The sequence below is a fragment of the Ischnura elegans genome, chromosome X (assembly GCF_921293095.1).
Source record: "Ischnura elegans chromosome X, ioIscEleg1.1, whole genome shotgun sequence".
NCBI lineage: Eukaryota > Metazoa > Arthropoda > Insecta > Odonata > Coenagrionidae > Ischnura > Ischnura elegans.
In genome coordinates, this window is record NC_060259.1 from 13,507,973 (window position 1) to 13,529,656 (window position 21,684).

Sequence of the window (21,684 nt, forward strand, 5' to 3'; positions counted from 1 at the left end):
ATAGTTTATTCATTATATGATCAATATGTGATGACCAGTCAAGGTTGTCAGTGAGGATAACACCTAATAATTTTGTTGAATGTGCCCGGGAAATCACATGAGGACCAACATTTAAGATCATACTTGAGGTACATGGAGACCGGTTGCCATGGAACTGAAGAAAAACTGTTTTGTCAATGTTGACTTGAAGGGCGTTATCATGACACCATTCTGACATGCTGTTGATACTGCTTTGTGTGGTATTAACTAGGTCACTCCTATTTACCTCACTTGAAATGATTATGGTGTCATCTGCATATAGAATGGCATTTTGGAGGAGGGGTTTGTCTGGCAAGTCATTAATGAATGTTTACCTGAATATTAGTAAATGTTTACCTGAACTGGCAAGCCACCTCTAATAATGAGAATGGTTACTTCATTATAAACCACAACATATGATAATGCATAATAATTCAAGGCAAGGCTACATTTGGAGACTAGTAGCCACAAGCAATGGTGCCCCACTACCTGGGCAATAGAGTTGCAAGAGAAGATGAAGTGAAATATCATAATGCCTCTAAAAGATTAGTAGGCAACTATGTATCTACTTTGCTTTATTAGTACACAATCTAACATTTGTTGAACAAAGAAAACATGGAGAAAATGATGACCAAACAATCTTTTCTGACTGTTTAGGCACCATTCGTGGCACCATTACTCAGCGGCTAGAAAGATGACTCGAATAGAAGAGGTGGCCAAGACACATGGAATGGAAGACAGGAACGACAGACTACAAACTGCAAGCATGCATTAAACACAGATGCCACTGGTGAAAAATGTCTGAAGACTACTAACCTTAAATATGTAAATGTGACCAAAATCAAAAACATGAAAAGGCACAATGTGAAGGATATCATTAAAGCGACATGATGCACTCCATCATCATTATGGGTATTCTCCGGTGTTGGCGTCCTCACTTCATACTCAGGCACCAGATACTTGTTACACAAATCACTGTCATTGCAGCACATGATTGATTTTGGCTTCCTATGGGGAACCACATTAGCCTTGCACTGAAATTAGGAATGAAGTACATGAAATGCAGACAACCTCAAAAAAAATTTATAGTCGCAGCTAATAATGAAAATTATGTAATATGAATACCACTACCAGGAGATAAAGACTGATATGGATTTCCACAGGATCTATGGCTTGTTTACAGGTGACATTTCAATGTCAATTGCTCACATTTTAATGGACAATTCATGCATAGCTCTAAGGTAAAGACAATGATATACCCACATGCCCACTGAAATAGAGCCTTGAACCCAGTGGTAATCCCAAAGAGACTTCACTGACTCTACTCACAGGGAAAGAGCCAAAATGTTCAAACAATTTCAAAGGGAATACATACATATAAACTGAAACTCAAGCATTATAATAAATAGGTTTTAAACTTTCCATGCACCACTGATGGGAGGAGCCACACACTACCTGAATAGGAGGGAGGAACAACAAACATTTCATTTGAATAAGGCTGGATACTAACCCCACAATCCCCTATGACACAAAATACGCTGGCTTTTGGCCATGTCTTTGCAGATTTTCAATTACCCTTGTGCTCACTTCTTCAGATCAAAGGGCATCTGCATTACCATCTCAACAAACTATACACATAAAATGGATTCCTACCAGAGTTGTGAAAGTTTCCTCACAAAAAGAGATACCGAAAAACCAGCATACTTATAGATCGCTCCACAAAAGTTTTCACTTCAACAACCCTAATTTCAAGACTGATTAAAGCAAAACACTCCATAAAGATTTACTGGGAAAAAGGTGACTGATTTGGAAATAAAACTCGATAATCTTCTTTTGATCTCACGACACAATTTGGCACGGAATTTTGGACAGGTTTATAAGTTTTAAAATGATATTTTAGTGCATTGCAAATTAATTACAACCATTAATTTCCCCTATTCATTACCATTTAATTATTTAATTCCTCAAATCTGCACAGGCTTTTGTGGATGTTTGTACTCTCTTACGGTTTTAGCTAACTTTTTCAAAGAAAAATATTTTGTGCAGTGGGATACGGGCCAGCAAAAAAAGGTGATATTAAAAAATATTGAAAATTTGGTGGGCTACATAAATGAAAATCATTACCACAGCACAACAGCTATTGGCTGCCTTTCAAGTTTTGTCTTATTTCAATTATCAAGGTAAAATCTTTTAACAATACAAGAAGAGAATGGATTATATAATGCTGAACTCTGGGTCAACCTGGTTCAAAACAGGGCAAGAAAATTTTACAAATTCTAAATTGTGAGAGTTAAATATGAGAGACCTGACACTCGGTTAAGACACCTTGGTGACACAAGAGAAGCAAAGTTGCCAAGAAGCAAAATGACTCATAATTTAAACAGATTTTTATACCCAGGCAGAATACCCAAGCCAAAAAGTGTCATTTAGATGTTCAAAAAAACCTCTTAATCCCGCGTCAATAATACCTTTCTCCTTCCTTCACTGTGACCCAACCACAACCTCTTCTGGTTGGTCAAAAAGACGTTATTTAGATGGTAATAAGACCTCTCGATCCCATATCAATAATACTTATGTATTTCCTTCCCTCCACCATGACCCAACCATGACCTCTTCTGGTCAGTCAAAAAGTCGTCATTTAGATAGTCGATAAAACTTATCGATTCCAGGTCAAAAATACCCGTTTCCTAGAATTCCTGTTTCCTATCTTTCTTCAAGAAGCCTCCTGCAGACGCATCAGACTCCTGTCACTACCAGAGAACTGCATATCCTTCAGTTGAAAAAGACTTTCAAAGTGAAAAATCTTCTTTTAACCAAAGCTGACACCCTTGTAATTTTATCCATCATCATCATCATCACTGGTCAACAATCCTAGGATTGGTTTGATGCAGCTCTCCACTCAGTTCTCCTATCAGCTAATCTTTTCACACCTACGTATTTCTTCTCTTTCACATCCATCTTTACTTGATCCATATATTTTGTTAGAGGTCTTCCTTTTCCATTCTTGCCTTCCACTTGTCCTTCGACGATTGTCTTCATCAGGCCATCATGTCTCAAGATGTTGCCTATAAGGTTGTTCCGTCTTCTTATTAAGGTTTTCATGAGGCTTCTCTTCTCTCCTACCCTTCTTAGGACTTCTTTGTTACTAACTCGGTCGATCCATTTGATTTTCATCATTCTTCTGTAGCACCACATTTCAAAGGCCTCTATCCTTGCTTTCTCCGCTGCGGTCATAGTCCATGCCTCACTTCCGTATAGGAGCATACTCCAGATGTAGGTTCTTAATTTTATCCAATGATGACTATTTATACAAAGTTCATACTTTCCTGACAAACAATAACTTTGAGCTAATACCTAAAGATCCCACTAACAAATACCAAAATAGTGTTAGAGAAAAACTTTCCCAATGCAGTAGCCTGACAAATACGTCCGATAAGTGGAGATTTATAAATATGAATCCTTTATCCCCCAGACTCTGTGGACTACCGAAAACTCATGAAGAAAATGATCCTGTACGACCAATAGTGTCACATGCCACTGCCCCTGCGCACAAACTTGCCACAAAATTAAATAGTATCCTAAGAGATTTATCTGGTTTTAAATCTAAAAGGAGTATCATGAATTCCATTGACCTTACTAAGAAATTATCTAATTTGACTGTTCTGCCAAATGGCAAACTTATATCCTTCGATGTCTCTAATCTGTTTACCTCTGTACCCACTAAAGAAGACACTCGCATTCCAGTGGATTTGGTTAAAGCCCACTCCGGTGATTCCAGACTATCTGTAGAACTGGACATGCTTTTAAATCTATGTATTTCACAAAACTATTTTATTTTTATTTTTGAAAACAAATTCTATAACTCAAATCATGGTTTGGCTATGGACTCACCGATTTCACCTGTATTAGCAGGTATTTTTACAGACTTCCTAGAAGATAATCTTTTTAAATCTAATGACGCGTTAATAAACTGTTAGTTAATGGTATTGTTATGTTGACGACATTTTATGCTTGTGGACACGTAGTTTCTGACAACTAGACAAATATTTAGACGTGTTGAATAGCCTTCACGATTCCATTAATTTCACTATGGAAATTGAGGGCAATACTTTGAACTTTTTAGATTTGACCATAGATATTAACTCCGGTATACATGAATTTTCAATTTATAGGAAACCAACTTACAGTGATGTTGTTATACCCAACGATTCATGTTATCATCACATGCATAAAATGTCAGCATATCAATCCTTGATGCACCGCTTGGTCGCCATTCCCATGTCATATAAAAATTTAAAAAAAGAACTATCCACCATAAAATTAATTGCTGTTCAAAACGGGTATAAATCTATTACAATTGACAAAATCCTTGATAGGAAACTTAAAAAACACGCAATGGAGACCGTCACATCCTTGCCCTTGTTAAAACATGGCTACTAATAATCAACATAGTCCAAACAGCACAATTTCGGAAGAAACAAGCGTAGCAAGAGCGCATTCAAACAAGACAAGACGGACTGGAAACTTCAAGCAACTCAAACTGCGTATATCACATATTGCTGCGCCTTCGCCCCTTCTCTTTGAAGGCAACGACGTCACATGCAAGATCGGACGTGTTCTTCCCTTGCTCCTTCGCTCATAGCCTCGTAGCCTGAAATACGGAGGGGAGGGAACGCGCTCCTTCCCCTCGGCCTCTCCTCAGTGCTCTTCACTTATAAGCATTTCCGATTTCCTCTATCCACCATTTAGTCCAACAATGAACACACTCGTTCGAATTTTTTAAACCGCAGGTTTTGACACCAATATCATTTTCAGCTGCAAAAATCCTCATATTAGCGTCTGAAGATGATTTTTGAAAAATCAAGTTCTCAGCGTAATGGAAATTGCTCGGCAAGACAGATGTTGACTATTAACCAGGTACGTCCTTCAAAACCACGCGTTTCGCTACGTTTGATAAGCGATTACTATTTGCAGTATAAATGCCGCAGGATGCCCACTCGAGGCAGTAAATTTAGCGCGCCCTCCCGAGGGAAAAACCCTGTGCGATCTTTTCCATGTTCACCTCTGGGGTACCGACATGTCGGGGGGGAGGGGTTGGGGGAGGGGGGCTGATGCTTACAAGAAATCAAACAGGAGCATTTTAAAAATACGTCACTAAGGGAGAAACTTCCCTCCCTGCCGCTTGTTTTTGACCGAGGGTTTCAGATGACTGACTCACGCTGAAAACCGAGGCCACTCAGTTCCCCTAGGACTTGCGACCGGTGAAGGGGAGGGGGAAGATAAGTAGTTTTTGTAGGAGGCACACCCCCATTTTCGGCTGCAATTTCTGGGGAAAAAGGTGCGCCTCTTACATGCGCTTATACGGTACATAGCTGATACATGGCAATGAAATTTTTTACCATCGCACAGCATTCTGGCCGGTAAATCACGTCGTTTAGCAGACGCAGCATTTCTGTGTGCCCTCTTACAGAGTTTTTCTTCACATCCCTACGTGCGTTGTAGTTTGGAGAGAGGGAATTCGATGAAAGTGTCAAACGTACGCTAAATTTACAGCCTAATTTTTGCAGTAGTCTCATATGTTATAAAAATGATAAACCAATTCTCTAAAGGAAATTTCAAGTATTTTCAATTATTTGCCATAAAATATGAATACATAGGAAAATTACTTTATTAATTATAGACCTACGATGGATTTGTCACATAAAAGGCGGCTGCTTTACATTAACACAAAATTAGCAATCTTCTAAGCAATTGACAAGTGCAGGGCATATTTTGAGTTACCGAGAGAGATGGAAGTGAAGGAAGAAATTGATAATGAGGAATCAGTTACAGTTGCCACAAAAAAAAGGTTCAGGAAGCTTTGAACATCACTGAAAGTGTTTTAAACATGGAGGAATAAAAAAATGATAATATGATCGTATTCAATAGTATTGAAATTGTTATTCAAAAGAGTTTGAAAGAAAAATTAAGAAACCCCAAATTACAAAATAGACCACTTGAGCAAGTATTTTTTTCCTTGTGTAATCATTGAATTGCACATAGATGTTCACTAATGCATGCATGTATGCTTATATATATAAATGCAGAACCTCGTTAAAGCGAGTATGGGCTATTGCGAGACCCCCACCATAACGAGAGATAGCCGGAGCACCAACAATTGACCTTATCATGTAAAAAAAATTTGTTTTTACTAGGACCTTTTGGTGTTGGCACTCGCCATAGCGAGAGTTTCCATCCCTGGAAAACCTTCACCAAGAGTCCCTCATCTCTGTAATTGCTGGCGATCTGTTTAAAATGAAGTTAACATGGAGTGCTCAGTCTCAAATTCATGTAGTAAACTGTGGTTCGATGAAAAGGTAGTTCATAATGGTGAAAATATTGTGGCATTAACATTCGCTAATGATTGATCTTCTTTTGTTACTCGGGTGGCAGAAAGCAGACAGCAGCATACCCGCACGTCCATGAGTTGCATGGATAGAAAGAATTTGATCGCAGACATCATGGCCAAAAAACACCAAATACGTCTAACAGGGTTCCCACTCTACCTGAATAATGAAATTCACGGCTTTTTCCAGGTTTTCACGGTTATTTTTCAGGTTTTCACGGTTTTTTTTTCAGGTTTTCACGGTTTTTTTCAGGTTTTCACAGTCTCAATTTCGCTAAATTCACGGTCCGTTAATAAGCCAGCAATAAGAAAATCACTGGCCGTATATCAACAGAAAATTAACGTACGCGACAAACGCCGTGAATGTTAACGCCGCAATGAAAAGTGATATGTGTTATGACGTGATCTATCGTTTGCAAAATTCAGGGCCGACTAAAGGACCAGCCCAACCGCGCTCTTGCCTGGACGCCAAATACCCTTCGGACCTTCTTCCGTCCGGACACTCAAGGTCCTTTCTTAATTCCTCGCCGAGAGATTGAGAGATTTTTGCGCACGTTGTTGCTACTGCACAGTAACCAAATTTCCCCCACCCCAATATTTCTTATTTAACGGAAAATATTTTATGAAAATTGTTTATAGAACATAGGTAATAAATCGAAAAACAATTTCATACACCGTATTTGCACGAATCTAAGACGAACACGATTCTAAGACTACCCTCCTTTTTTGGAACTCCACGAGGGGAAACATTTTTTTCCTAATAACGATACTATAAAATGAATGCGGAAAAATGGTCAATGCTTTATTTTTTGCTAGGTTGCCCATGTCCCAGGAAATGCAGGATTTTGGCGAGTAATTAGGATATTCATTAAAGGTTTCAAACAATATTTTAGATAATAACAGGAATAGTAGTACTTTATCAAGACACATAGGTCATATTGTTGATTCGACCCATATCTCTTTCAAAATTCTGAAGGAAAACGCCACCTCACTAAAAAAAATGTTTGCTCTCCACTCGGCATTTGCAATGCTATTATGGATTTCAGTCTGATGTAAAAATTCTTATCCATCAAACACCATTTCCAGTGCACGTATTCATGAGAGCAATGTGCATGTCGTGCCTAAAACAACCGCATTCGCCGGCCCAGTGACTGGTTGTGAGATGGATCACGAAGGCCAAAAATAGTCTATTACTTGAATTGTTCCTGCCTAATGAATATATTTTTAATATAATTGAGCTAGTGTGTAAAGCGTGAACAATGTTGCGTTAATTGTCAGTGGCACGCCCACCTGGATCTCCGCCTTCATATCTCTACTTGTTTTCTCCCGGTAGCTCACTCTACCCCCACCCCTACCGTCATGTGCTAGCGGACAACCCAAGGTCTGCAATATTCACGCACTTCTAGCCCGGATTCTTTTCTTCATGTTCAATTATTTTCAGTCCATCTCTTAAAGTTCTCAATAGTTTCTTCGGAGGGGCCATGGTCCGAAGACGAATATAATTAAACTAGTGAAAATGATACCTGACTTTATTAAACCCACATGGAAAACACTCGGTGGTTCGAAGTCCAGCCACCCTGGAAAGTAGGGAACCACTCGTACGAGGTGAAGTTCGGAAATGATGCTATCGCGTACGGGGGTACGCAGAGCATACTGCAGAGGGCGAAGCGTGACCATATGACTGCCCCATGAAATTTTTTACCCTAAAGATACCCATTCTGTTCTAATTAGCGTAGCGCCAGATGAGCAGATGAATTCGAATTGTTATTTATTTATTTAAGTAGTTGCTCACATACAGCATTTCTGCCAATTTACAGTGACGCAGTAACAAACATAAAATTTTAACACAAAAAATTTGAACAAAGAGCAATGGCATAGTAAAGAACAAAATAGAAGGCACGAGGAAAGGGAGGGGTAGAGGGAGGTTTATTTACTTGCTGAGGAATGGGACATGGCGAGTTTGATAAATGAGTTTAAGGGCAGAAAAAACGGGTCAATATTGTCTGGTAATGAATTGAGCAAGGAGCAAAGGCGGTGTTGGAGGGATCGCTTAACGAGGGATAGTCTAGGGATAGGCGTATGGAGCAAGGAATGTGTACGAGTGGGTCGGCAAGGCACTCTGAAATTAATGGATGAAAGCAAATCAGGACAATCAATGTGTGAATTTAGAATGTTATGAATAAGTTTTAAGTCTGTTTTAATCCTTTGTTGGGAGAGATCAGTCATTAATAGGGAAGATAAGAGTGAGCTGGTGGACATGTCACGTAAGTGGGGAACTCTGCGTCTTACGATTCTGGCGAAGAAGCTTTTTATACTGTCAAGAGAGGTGAGGTTAGAGGGGGCTGCGATGGACCATATGGGAGAGCAATATCCGGTGACTGGAAGGATAAATGCCGAGAAATATGATTTTAAAGCTGTGGGATCGGCTATTTCTGTGTAGCGGTAGAGGAGACCTAAAAGTGACATGGCTTTGCTCTTGATTGAATGAATGTGTTCCGAGAAGTTAGGTTTGGTGTCAGTAATGACGCCTAAATCCTTCACAGCCGAAACGCGTTGAATAGGCTCGGAGTTAATTGAATATTGAAAAATAATAGGGGATTTTTTAAGAGAAATTGAAAGGGAGTTACATTTACTGAAATTTAAATTTAGGTTCCAAGTATTGCACCATTTTGCAGTCAGATTTAAGGAATCTTGAAGGACTTTGCAGTCCGAGGGAGTTTGGATTTGTTTAAACAGCTTACAGTCGTCCGCGTAAAAAAGAGTATGTGTCTGGGATGGAGGCAAAAGTGTGGCTAGGTCATCAATGAAAAGGCTAAATAAATATGGCCCCAGGACACTACCTTGGGGAACACCTGATGTTACCGGGGACCAGTCGGACGAGGTGCCAGAAAATATAATTCTTTGGAATCTATTAGTAAGGAAGGATTGGACGAGATTGAGAAAGGTTCCATGCACGTTGAATCGTTGATTAAGTGTGTGAAAGAGGAGGGTATGGTCAAGTGAATCGAAGGCTCTGGAGAAATCAAGGAATATGGCGTCGAGTTGAGAATTTTTTGCTATTGAGTTTACGGCATGGTGATGGAATACAGATAAGTTAGTAAGACAGGAACGATTAGGAAGGAAACCATGCTGATTTTTCGAGAGGTTAGGGGATGTAAAGTAATGTAATCTGTTGAGTATAATCCTCTCAGCGACAGAGGATAGGATAGGAAGTAAGGAAATCGGGCGGTAATTAGCGACTTCACATTTAGGACCAGTTTTATGGATTGGTATAATGTTCACCATTTTCCACTGATGCGGAAAGACACCAAGCGTGAAGCAGCAATTTAACAGAAGACTCAAAGGAATCGCGAGGGAGGAGGCGCAGTTACGTATAAAGATAGGACTGAGGCCATCAGGGCCAGGTGAATGACGGAGGGGTATTTTGGAGAGAAAGTGAAAGACTTCCTGAGGATCGGTCTCAATGCGGGAAAGACAGTGCGTACAGCAAGCTGTGAGGGAGTGGTCAGGGAAAGAAGGGCGACGAAGCTCTGTGTAAGAGCGACGAGTATGTTCGTTCGGAGTCGTCTTGTAGAGGTACCACGCTTGATTTTTGTTTCTGAGAGCATGCAGGGTGTCAGCTTTAAACCAGGAGGGGAATTTCTTAGATTTAGGTTGAACAATAGGCACAAAATCCTTAACGGCACTTTCAATGACGGCGTACAGGAAGTCCACTCCATCTTCGGGGGTAAGGGAGGAGAGCAGTGACCAGGGTATGAGGTCGAGGGAGCGGTTTACGACCCCCCAGCAAACCTTCGACCATGCAAGGAAAGGCTTCAGAGGGCGGGGTGGAACCCCGCGGTGTTTCTTGGGGCTGGAAAAGTTGTAAATGAAGTCAAGGGACTCATGGTCTGAGTCGAAGATGTTTCTGCTAGGGGTTATTGCCTCGGGGGGAGTGGTGGAAAGAAGGAAGTCCAACGTTGCCGCGTTTCGTGTCCATTCATTGCAGAACTGGGAAAGATGAAGGGCGTTGATGAAATTTTGGAGAAAGTACTCATCATGGGCGTCCACGGGAGACCCACTCGTTGGAGACTCCCAATGGATTGAGAGATTAAAGTCACCAAAAAGGATAATGGGGCCAAGAATAATGACACTCATCAGTCCAGGCATTTTTCTAAAACGGAAAGATCACTGGCAGGAGGCCGATAGAAACACCCCACATAAGTTTTTATAGGTTTCGAATGTTTGTTAGAGGGTAGAGAGACTTCAGTCCACACGATTTCACACTCAGTCTCTAGGTCCAAGCGGCGTTTAGAGGGAAATTTGTTATTGATAGCAACAAGCACTCCACCCCCTCTGGAGAGCCTATCTTTGCGATGTATGCCATGAGTGGCTGAGAATGATAATTCTCCGTCGCGAACACTAGGGTTCAGCCAAGTTTCCGTGAGCGCGATTATATCAAGTTTGGAAAGCTCATGGGCATGGGAGTCACAGGTTGATAATTTGTTCTTAATGCTTCTCACATTTTGGTAATAAAAATGCACAGAGGAAGGGCCTGGGTTTAGTTGTACATCACCGGAGAGAAGGAAAAGCAGCAAGATAACGGCTTCAAGTCGAGGGCACGGTCTGTCGGTTGGGGATCGAGGGTGTCGCCGGGACCTCGGCGGTTGAGCTGTGGGGCAATGGAGGCTGGTGAGGGATAGACCGCACGATGCAAACGAGGAAAAAAGAAATCTTCGTTCACTGAACACTTCAGAGGGATCGGGGTGCACAAATGATGTGGGGGGCGGACATGGTGAAATTGCACAAACACGGAGGGTAAGATTCACTGGGAATAGTACAAAAACCACAAAGAAAGCAAACTTTAACGGAGCGTGAGATGCCCGTGTCCTCCCGCAAGCGGCCATCTTGGCTATCAAGCCAGTAGGGAGAAACAAAAATCCTGAGAAGATATCCCTTCGTCAGTAACTCTGACAAGTGAGACTTATAGTATAGCTCGTAAATTGATAACTGATAACAACTTGATATCATGTTTTCGGAACAAAATGCCGAATTAACTGCCGAGAAGCTCAGCTATGAGGATATCGCGTTTCGCCAAAAATCACCATCGTATTTTTCCATCTATTTCCTTGCTTAAAATACGTCGTGTTTGGTCTCATTTTTTTTAATTACGAGCAAATTACTTACATTCCAATCTAATAAAAGCATAATAGCAATTGCTGAATATCATTGTTAGATACCTTTTGGGCTAATAGGTGACTCATGCAGCAGTTGACCTCCAGGAACTGGGAACTTTGAAGGAGTTAGGCTGAAAAAGGTCAGTGGGTGAGAAGAGGGGGGAGTGCGAAACACGTTTCTATTGTGCTCGTGTAACTCAAAATTTTTTTCGAAGCTAAGGTCTTTGTAATACGATCCCTGCGAGAGCTGGGACCTTTTTTTATTTTGAAGAAGAGGAAAGCGTAAGAAGGGGGGAGGCGAATGCTGAATGGAGGGGGGTAACGGATCTTGGGAAATGCGCTAATGTTACTTTCCCACGGCACTGAGCTTCTCCCAATGGTAGTTCCATCTCTTGGGGAAGATTCCAACTATGTGCTTGTCACTATTAGCCATAAATGACACATTTTATTTCTTTCGCCTTATTTTCGTCAAACGATGGATGCGGGAAAATTATGCGTCGGAACCGCGGGTCAGGATTGAGGGTGTTGAATAAACGTTCAAATTTTTCGACACAAAGGCAATCTAGATTTAGTTTCGAAAGTGGTCGCTGCAGCCAGTGGGAAGGCTAATTGGGTGGAAGGGTGACTAAGCAGTGACCGAGGGAGGGGAAACCAAGCCAGTCCAGGAAAGTAAACAAGCTGATGAGAAGTGGTGTCATATTTCAGGAGGGGGGAGAGAAAAGGCCTGCGCTGGCGAAAGATGTTTTTTTTCTTCAGGCAACATTCGTTCCCATGCTTCTCTGACCCATGCGAAGATGCTCGCCACAATGAATAGAAGTGCGCTCACTACGAACGAAGTTGAAAATTTCTGGGAAGGTATTATTATCAGATTGAGAGATTTTTAAGGTTTTAGGATGAAATTCACGGCTTTTTCACGGTTTTAAGGTTTTCACGGTTGAGTGGGAACACTGTCTAAGCAAGAAAATAAAAATAATAGATCAATATGAGAGTGGCATAAATAATTTATCTTCCTATTCGCTCATCTCAATAAAAAACAATAGCCCCCAAGGAATGCAGACCATGAAGAGTTTGAAGGAGCTTTGTTCGGGTGGTTTTGACCACTTCAATCTGCAGGTAACTTTTGAGAAAGGGACTACGCCTAAGCCTAAAGTGGAGTATTTCCGGGATAGATTGCGAATCGAGAACTTCAAGAGCTCGGAAGGTTGGTTATACTAATTCAAAGCACCAAAGCGTTATCTCCCATCATAATTGCTGGTGATGCCTGCGGTGTAAACCTGAAGTCGTGGAAGAAAACACTCCGGTCCCAAATATCTTAAGAATTCCCCGCATGACATAACATAGACGAAATAGAAATCTTATACAACCTACTCACCGCCAAAACCTTTGCAGTACGAGGTATTTGTTGCAATGATGCTTCTGAGGTAGGTAGTGCACGTAAGCGATGGTGTAGGATGTACGATACAATGATCCTCAGCGTGAATTGTCCGGATAGACAAGTAATAGTCACGATCACAATGTACTATTCACAAGGGTGAACTATTCGCGTCAGTGGTCGGAGTCGTTTTGGTGCTTTCTTCCGTCACCTGGGCGGCCGAGCATCCCCTGGTGGCCGCTGGAAGAACTCAGAGAGCATTTGAATGTAGACACCGTGGTCAAAAAACGCAAAACACATCCAAGCAAGAAAATGAAAATAATGGAGTAATACGAGAATGGCGTAATTAATTTTCTTCCTATTTGCTCATCGCAATTTAAAAAAAAATAAAAGTGCCCGAGGAACACAGATCATGAAGAGTTAGAAGGAACTTAGTTTGGGTGGTTTTGCCCTCTTCAATCCACGGGAACTAGTGAGAAAGGGGCTACGCTTAAGGCTAAAGTGGAGTATTTCAGGGATAGATTGAGAATTGAGAACTTGGAGAGTTTGGAAGGTTGGTTATACTTATTCAAAGCATGAAAGTGTTATCTCCCTTCATAATTGCTGGTGATGCCCACGGTGTAAACCTGAAGTCGTGGAAGGAAGGACTCCAATCCTAGCGGAGTATTTTATGAAGTTTTCCCGTGTGATATAACACAGACGAAATGGAACTCTATTACAACATACTCTCTGTACTCTCAGAATGAGGTATTTTTTGCAATGATGCTTCTAGGTGCAGGCAGTGCGCCTTAGCAATGGCATATGTGAAGAGCTGGTGCTGCACTTTTACTTTATTTACTTAAAAAAAAATTCTGCATTCTGTTTTCATGTTTCACAGTCATTATTGAGAATTTTAAATCAATAAATTCATACTCATAAGAAAGATTTTGTGCTTTCCTGGCAAATGGACTTAGTGAAGAGTTCTCAGGATTGCCACCGGGTCAGGAACTCCATAGCTGCCGACGTTTCGATGTCCGACTCGTCCTCAGGGCAGACTCACAGCCCTGAGGAAGATGGCTGAGTCGGACATCGAAATGTTGGCAGCCATGGAGTTCCTGACCCGGTGGCAATCCCGAGAACTCTTCACTATGTCACACTCATACGTTTTGTAGGCCTAAAGGTCCATTAGATGAGTATGCCTTTCCATTTCTTTGTTGCCCGACTAAAACACCTATCCAAGCTATAGGAAAAGAAACGTTATTACGAAATTTTCGTTTTTACCAAATTACAGTGGAAGCCCCTTATAACGAGTACGGGATATAGCGACAAGCTCGAATTAGCGACAGCTACCCAAGGAACCATTTTAAACCCTATGATTTAAATGTAAAATAAATTCGTATTAGCGATAATGGCTCGATTCCTCTCTTGCGCCATTCGTAATTACGACAGGTTGACTTTTTGACCACGTGCCACATCTCTGGAATTCAATGCTTTTAAAACGGCATTTTTTCCGCCAACGTCTACGTCTACATGTTCCGTATTCTCCTATTCTTCTTTCCTAAATAAATTTCTCGAGTACACATTTCATTGCTCTTTTGTCATCTCCCTCCCGCGCCTCCGCAGTGAGGTTATAAATTATTCCGCCCGTCTGCTAGCACCATGGCTGGTAAACGCAAGTCCTTGGATTTAAAAACCAAAATGAGAATTATTGCAGATTGTGAAAGTGGAGAGTGTTCAAAGAGTGAAATAGCGAGGCGATTTGGAATTAATACATCGACATTGTTCACTATTTTAAAGAAAAAAGAACAAATTCGTGCGGCTGTGCTTAGAAGGGCATCCAAGCACCCAAAAACACCTGCGGCCCGGAGAGCATCCGCAGCTAGAAACTGCTCTTTTCTCGTGGTTATGCCAGCAAAGAGCCGCAGGGATTCCTATCACCGGTCCTATGATGAAGGCTAAAGCTGAGTATTTGTGTGAGAGGCTTGGTGAAGACAAATTTAAGTGCTCCGATGGATGGTTTGCACGATTTAAAAATAGGAAGGGGATATCCCTTCACAAACCATCCGGTGAATCATCAAGTGTTGACGTTAATGCTGTGGAAGGCTGGGCTCCGGTCTTTAAAGACTATTTGGATAATTACAGCCCCTGCGATATTTACAACGCGGATGAGACGGGTATATATTTTAACCTTCTCCCGGACAAAACTCTCGCCACTCGAACGGACCCCTGCAAAGGAGGGAAGAAAGGTAAAGACCGCGTAACTGTTCTTTTATGTGCCAATATGGATGGTTCAGATAAGTTAAAATCGTTCGTGGTGGGGAAATCCGCCCATCCCCGATGTTTTAAGGGAGTTAAAACTCTCCCTTGCACTTACGAAGCAAATAAAAATGCTTGGATGACAGCTGCTATCTTCACGCAGTGGTTACGAGCATTTGATGCCAGGATTGGTGGAAGGAATAAAAAAGTACTATTATTCATTGACAATTGCCCAGCCCATCCACCAATAGAACTAAGAAACGTTAAAATTGTGTTATTGCCGCCTAACACCACGAGCATTCTTCAACCACTAGACCAGGGAGTAATTAAGCTTTTCAAACACAATTTCCAAAGTTTACTGGTGAATTACTTGGTCGCTCGAGTACCTGGACGAAATTTAAAAGAATTGAAGTGGAATGTTTTGGATGCCATGCGGGCAATATCAATAAGCTGGGAAAAAATACCTCCAGCGCACATATCAGCATGTTTCCGGCATGCTGGATTTATTCGAGAGCAGAACCAGCAGAACGACGAGGCCATAGAGATTATGGAGGAAGCGCAAAGGGAAAATGATGAACCTGATGGTTGGGTAGAAATTCAGGAACATTTTGGCTCTTGTGACTTTGATAAGTACGTAGCCGTTGATGAATGTGCGCCTGTTCGTCAAATGTTAACGGAGGAGGAGTTGATTGCGGCTGCAGAAGACGGTGTAATTGCTGAAAGTAGTTCCGAATCTGAGGATGAAATGGTGTCTATGCCTTCAGTGGATGAGGTGCGACATGCCATTAAAATAATAATTGACGTTTACCGGGCTAGTGATGCTTCACCGGACGATTTTAATAAACTAAATGAAGTAGAAAGATTTCTGCTCAAAGCAAGTGCGACCAGGAGTCTGAAGCAGACAAAACTTGGCTATTGTGACTTTGACAAGTTATACAACCATTAGTTATAGCCATTTATATTCATTTTTTGTCAGCAAATGAATCTGTGATTGAAAATTTTTCTGTGTTAGATTTTTAAAAGGCAATGATGTTCTAGAATATTTTTATGTTTATCAAGGCAGTTGTTTTTAGAGTTATTAGAGGAACCTTATTGACCATTTATCTACGGAAGTAACCTAGTCATTTTTCAAAGCTGCCGCGGTTTATTTATTTTTTGTTTTTTATTTTATTTTCATGTTTTCCAACAAGTAGTTGGAGAAGAATATTTATTTTATTATCGCTTTTATACGTTGCACTGTGTACTTATAAGTACATGAAGTTTTGTGGATGCAAATGACAAATGTTTTTAATGTCCTATCAGATGCTATTTTTATTGTTTCCAAGATTAAAATATAATGAAAAAATCCGAGATGATTGATTTAGACGCCCAATAAATTGTATAAACGTGTTATTTTGCTTGAATGCCAGTGACTAAAATCGTGTTCATCCTGCTGCAGGTCAGTTCCAGTCAGCATTCCTATCAAAAAGTGTGCGCTACTGCCGCTAGACGTCTCTACGTCCGCTGATATTGCGTCTGGTTGCATGAATCTCTACGAAACATAAATATTGCTAACAGACAGACAAAGAGTGGACTCCATTTATCATTTGTCCTTCTATTTATTTCAAATAGTTTTTCACCCTTTCCACCGAAGATAATTCATATGACTAATATGCTTTTAGATGCCGTAATGCTGGTGTTATTCGGTTTCATGATTCCGACAGCATTTGAGTCGGCTGTTTTGAAACACGATAGTAAACCATTCATACAGGCAGACTTGAAGCAGAAGAAGATTACTTCCACCTTTATTCCGCCGTTAACCTGAAAAAGATAGAATTGCAATGTTCCTGTGGAACCCTAAAATTTTATCACGCTCCTTTCGTCACCCAATTGCAGCAGCCACCCATCATTTTCACTACTACTCGGAAAGATAGAAGGTATGAATTTTTGAACAGATTCTGAAGTTTTAGCATTTAATAGTCTGATGCATAGCCATAACTGGTAGTTATGACATGTATATTTGGAGCATCTAAGAAATAAGGATAATAACAGCTCATAATGCACGGTTCAGTACAAGTGTGAGTCTGATGCTCGGACTTTTAAAATAGACTTCTTAATGCCTCGGCATATAGCATCCAGCATAATTACATATGATTTGATCATAGATTGCAAGTGAATATGATCATTAGTGAATTAAATGTTCAAAAGAATGATTTAAAACGGCTATCATGCTGCAATTTTCGCCTCTCGGCAGAAACAGCCGTGGTGACGCCTGATGAGTGATTTTTTTGTGACGATGCAATTGTATTCGGTAACAACGACAACTCACTATAGCGACAGATTTCTCTGTTCCCAACAGCTGTCGTTATAAGGGGCTTCCACTGTACAAACCTTAGTCCCGGTCCTGGCAGTCACAAAATGAACTTTATTACGAAGTTCCATGCATAAGTAATGGCATTTAGGTGGATATTCACTACGATTAGTTTTAATAATCCCACCCCATTTAAGTTCTCCTCGTGCACTATGACCAAGAGCGTCAATTATGGTTCTTTCTTCACCATACACCCAACATCATATAAGACCAATAAAATTACACAAATGGAAGCATTTGAGGCATTAAATAACCACGACACAGTTTTATCAGTCACTGTTTGAATTTTCCATGGAAAATACCAAAATATTAGAATGATCACGTAAATGCACTAATTCAGTACATAGAAAAATGACTTCAGCTGTGCATTGGCATAATAATTGACAAAGCAATGCTTGGCATGATTTTTATTCAGTATGGCGCTTATAAATTGTTTGAACAGTTGTTATTAAAGTAAGGAAATTTAGTGATGCAAAAAACACTGCCATTCATCTGGATTTGTTCTTACATTTATAGGATAGAAATTTCTCCGTCGCCGCACCACTCCTGTTCCTGTGTTAGTGTTCATAATAGGTATATTGGCTATTATTTGCTCCACCTCCGGTAAAGTGATAATTCACTATAGAGAGTGTTTATTTGAGCACCGTGGTTTCTCGTTTTATCAAGGTTGCAATGTATATAAACATTTTTGAGAGTATGGAAAAATTTTCAAGCTATCACAATATAGCTAAATCTCATACCACACTGCCATTTCCTAGTTTTAAAACAAAATTTAGCAAAAAAGTATAATTACTTTCAAGGCTCTCTGCATATTGCCTGATTAGCCCCTCCTAGATCTGTCCCTGAAGATACAACAAGGTAGCTTATGTAAGTAATACAATTGGCACAGATTTGGGGGATCTGGATTCAAGGTAAAGCAAAGGCAAATAATTTTCCCTATACAGAATTTCTGCACTCTACTGAGAAAAACTTTAAAACCATTACATCTAAATACAAATCTGAGCAACCATCTTATGAAGTTTATCAAAATATGTGAATCTGAGCCAATGGGGTGAAAAAAACAATGGAAACTCATTGCCTCCTACTTACCTACACTACTAGGAATCACTTTTAAGGTTTACAATCAACATTATCAATAACAGGCACTTTGTTACTCCAGAAAAAATATTTATAAGAATTTCTCTGACTGGTTTCCACCGCTACACCATTATCAAATACAGAAAATATTTTGTGGAAGTAACAAAGTGTCTGTTATTGATAACGTGGAGCCCTTCCACCACGCCCAAGCGTCAAATTTCGACGTGATTTGCAGTCAAAATCCCAGATATCAATTGACAACAACCAACGACATGAGTTGTTGCCATTTACATTGGACGCTGACGATCAACTTTTCTCATACGACAAATGGTGGCCTACCTGCATCAGACCTGTTTCTTCAGGCGGTAAGCAACCATATGTCCTCTCAGGTCCCCAGCTGCCAGTGTCTGGGTTGTAAACTTCCTCCACTGCACTGAAGCAGTGACTACCAGGTCTGGCCGTGCATGTCCCATTGGCTACATTATCTGGGCAGTGACCATCACAATAGCATGTGACACTTTGGGATCCCATCACTGAGAAAAAAATAAATATGGTTATTAGCAATGCAGCATTGAATCAACAAGGCAAATGTAATTTACAATGGGTCGAGGCCATATGCTATGTACAATCAATTTCAAAGGTTGGTCCACAAAACCAGTGCAGCAGTGTCCTTTATTTTCTGAAGTCTGCCTTCACATTTTGCTTGTGTTCTCCATGTCCACTGGATTTCGATTTGACTAGATCAGGTTGGGTTACCGGTACAACTTACTTGTTTTAACCATGCCAAGATACCCAAGCATGATTTCAGATGACTTGACTTGTGACTTTATTTAACCAGGCCCAGATGGAGAAAGCCCTCATGAATCCCCTCCCACAAATGAAACTTTTTACCTTTGAAGATAGCTGAGATCAATTTTAGCATACGCCAGTGTATATATTACAATCATCAGCTTTTGGCTACCATCTGTGCTCATGTACACCTGTATTATACAATTTGGGGCATTCAGTTCAAGCAATGCAAGGAAAGACTATAGCATTGAAGTATTGCCATTTTAATTTTAAACATTTTTCCTGAACATATTCCTCTCGCATTTGCATCCTGAAATATTTTTAGGAAATGATAAAACTTATTAGTATCCATGGCAGACTGACAGCAACAATTCCAAAATTTCTAAGAAAAGAAATGCCACCAATGTAAGACTTCACTCTTTATCTCACTGCTGGTGCCACAGCATTCAGTGACCACGTCTCACACACCCTTGAGCACTATTTCTGATGAATGCTGAGTTTGGCAAAAATAAATTGAAATAGAAAGAGGAAAGATCATTTAATTTTAAAATTAAAATCTACCCTTTATGGGATGTACTGAAAGATGATGAAAAAGAGATGCTTTTCTAACAATGAAAACAAAAATTTTATATCCTGAAGGAGGAAATAAGTAAGACATATGGATACCCCTCTTGTGGCAGCACATGCCCCAGATATGAAATTTAGAAAATGGAGAACTTACAGTAATTAAGTGACCCCACATTTTACACTGACAGAAAACAGAGAACTGGTTGGTTAGTTTAGACAGGAGAATGAAATAAGTTGGATGGTGAAATGTTATCAATAACCCTACTGTTGTACTCATCTCGTTCTAATTATTTTTTTACTTATATTCCAACCAAACAACTTCAATATGAAGCCTTTCAAATTCTACTATGTAATTCAAGTTTTGAGCAATTAGGTTACACATAGGATAAAGCATGAATACACAATATTCTAAACGGGGACAACCAACTAGAGAGCAATTTTAAACCAGCTCTTTGACTTAGAAAGCTTGTACTAAAGGGCAGGTAAGAATAACCACATGAATACTTTAACTTTACATATTGAGTTTCTCTTGGAATCCAAGAACCATGACAGTTGGCTAGTTGACTGTGTGCACTTGGTAGCAGATTGGCATGACCAATGAATGATATTCCAAATAAATCATATCTAACTGCATAGTGACTGCACATCCTATTGTATACTACTAAACAAATGGCAATGCAGCACAATGAAACGCTTGACGCCATAACTATAGTTGTAACACGCCCAGCGAAAGATTGATAACAATACAAATCGAGTTATTTCAACATAATTAATAACCGACAGCAAAAAAAAACGCCATTCTCAGAATGCAATGAGGAAACTCTGATATACATTAAAGTTAGGACAAAAACCTCTCCACAAACTAAGGTCTATTCCAAATACCTTTAGCAAACATAAAGACTTTACGAACAAATAAAAACCCTGATGAAATAAACCAATATAAACCAAATCTGTTGGACAGAGCAATACATAGACATAGTGCATGACAATGCACTATGTCTATGTATGGAGATGTTGATCAAAAGCATACAACATACAACTTTGAGATTGAGTACAGCACTACGCCTTCACAAAAACCAGAATTGACGGAATAAAGAAAATGACCAAAAAATTACATTCCGACGCAGTGTATAAACAAATGTAGATTAAACATTTAAATTTTCGCGGAATAACGAGGTAAGTGCCATTCTTGAAAAGGTAAACAATGATCAACAAGGACGATAACCACATACAAAATAAACAAAAACGATAAGAAGCAATTTTTAAATTTGATGAACAATTATTGAGCTAGGCATTACACTCACGACTCACCATGGTCCAGTTCTGCCAAAATCACCGACATTCCAGCTAAACAACCATTACTTAACGTCAGAAGACGGCGACCCATCATCGCCATTTTCACCTCGGTTAATAGTACAGCCGCCACTGCTTGTCAGTAAACAGTTTCTGTCAAAACCACGCCCGTACAATAAATCTACGTATAATAATACACTGTCTAAGAGGATATTCAAGACGAAAAAAATATTCCTCGGTCATTTCATACCTAAGAAGAGTTCACTCATTTCACTGTTTTGAGCCTGCACATTATTACACCCATTACTCAAACGCTAGCAGCACTGTCGCATTTTTCTGAGTGCTGGCGGGAGTTCGATTCAGTTAATTCGGCGAGCGTTTAGACTTATACCAAGATCATTGTCTTCAGCAAGTCAGCTGTCAGGGAATGGGCTTATCAGAT

General features: G+C 40.2%; 1 protein-coding gene across 1 annotated transcript in view; it reads right to left on the bottom strand.

Annotated features, from left to right (window-relative positions):
* The window catches only part of LOC124170516 (bone morphogenetic protein receptor type-1B), a 49,885-nt gene extending 28,334 nt beyond the window's left edge, over window positions 1-21,551 (bottom strand). The window contains exons 1-3 of the mRNA XM_046549286.1: window positions 21,261-21,551; window positions 18,933-19,126; window positions 835-1,052 (exon numbers count right to left, since the gene is read on the bottom strand). Coding sequence (XP_046405242.1) covers window positions 835-1,052; window positions 18,933-19,126; window positions 21,261-21,345 — 497 coding nt within the window. The 5' untranslated portion in view covers window positions 21,346-21,551. The remainder of the gene's footprint in view (window positions 1-834; window positions 1,053-18,932; window positions 19,127-21,260) is intronic.
* Between the last annotated feature and the right edge of the window lie 133 nt (window positions 21,552-21,684).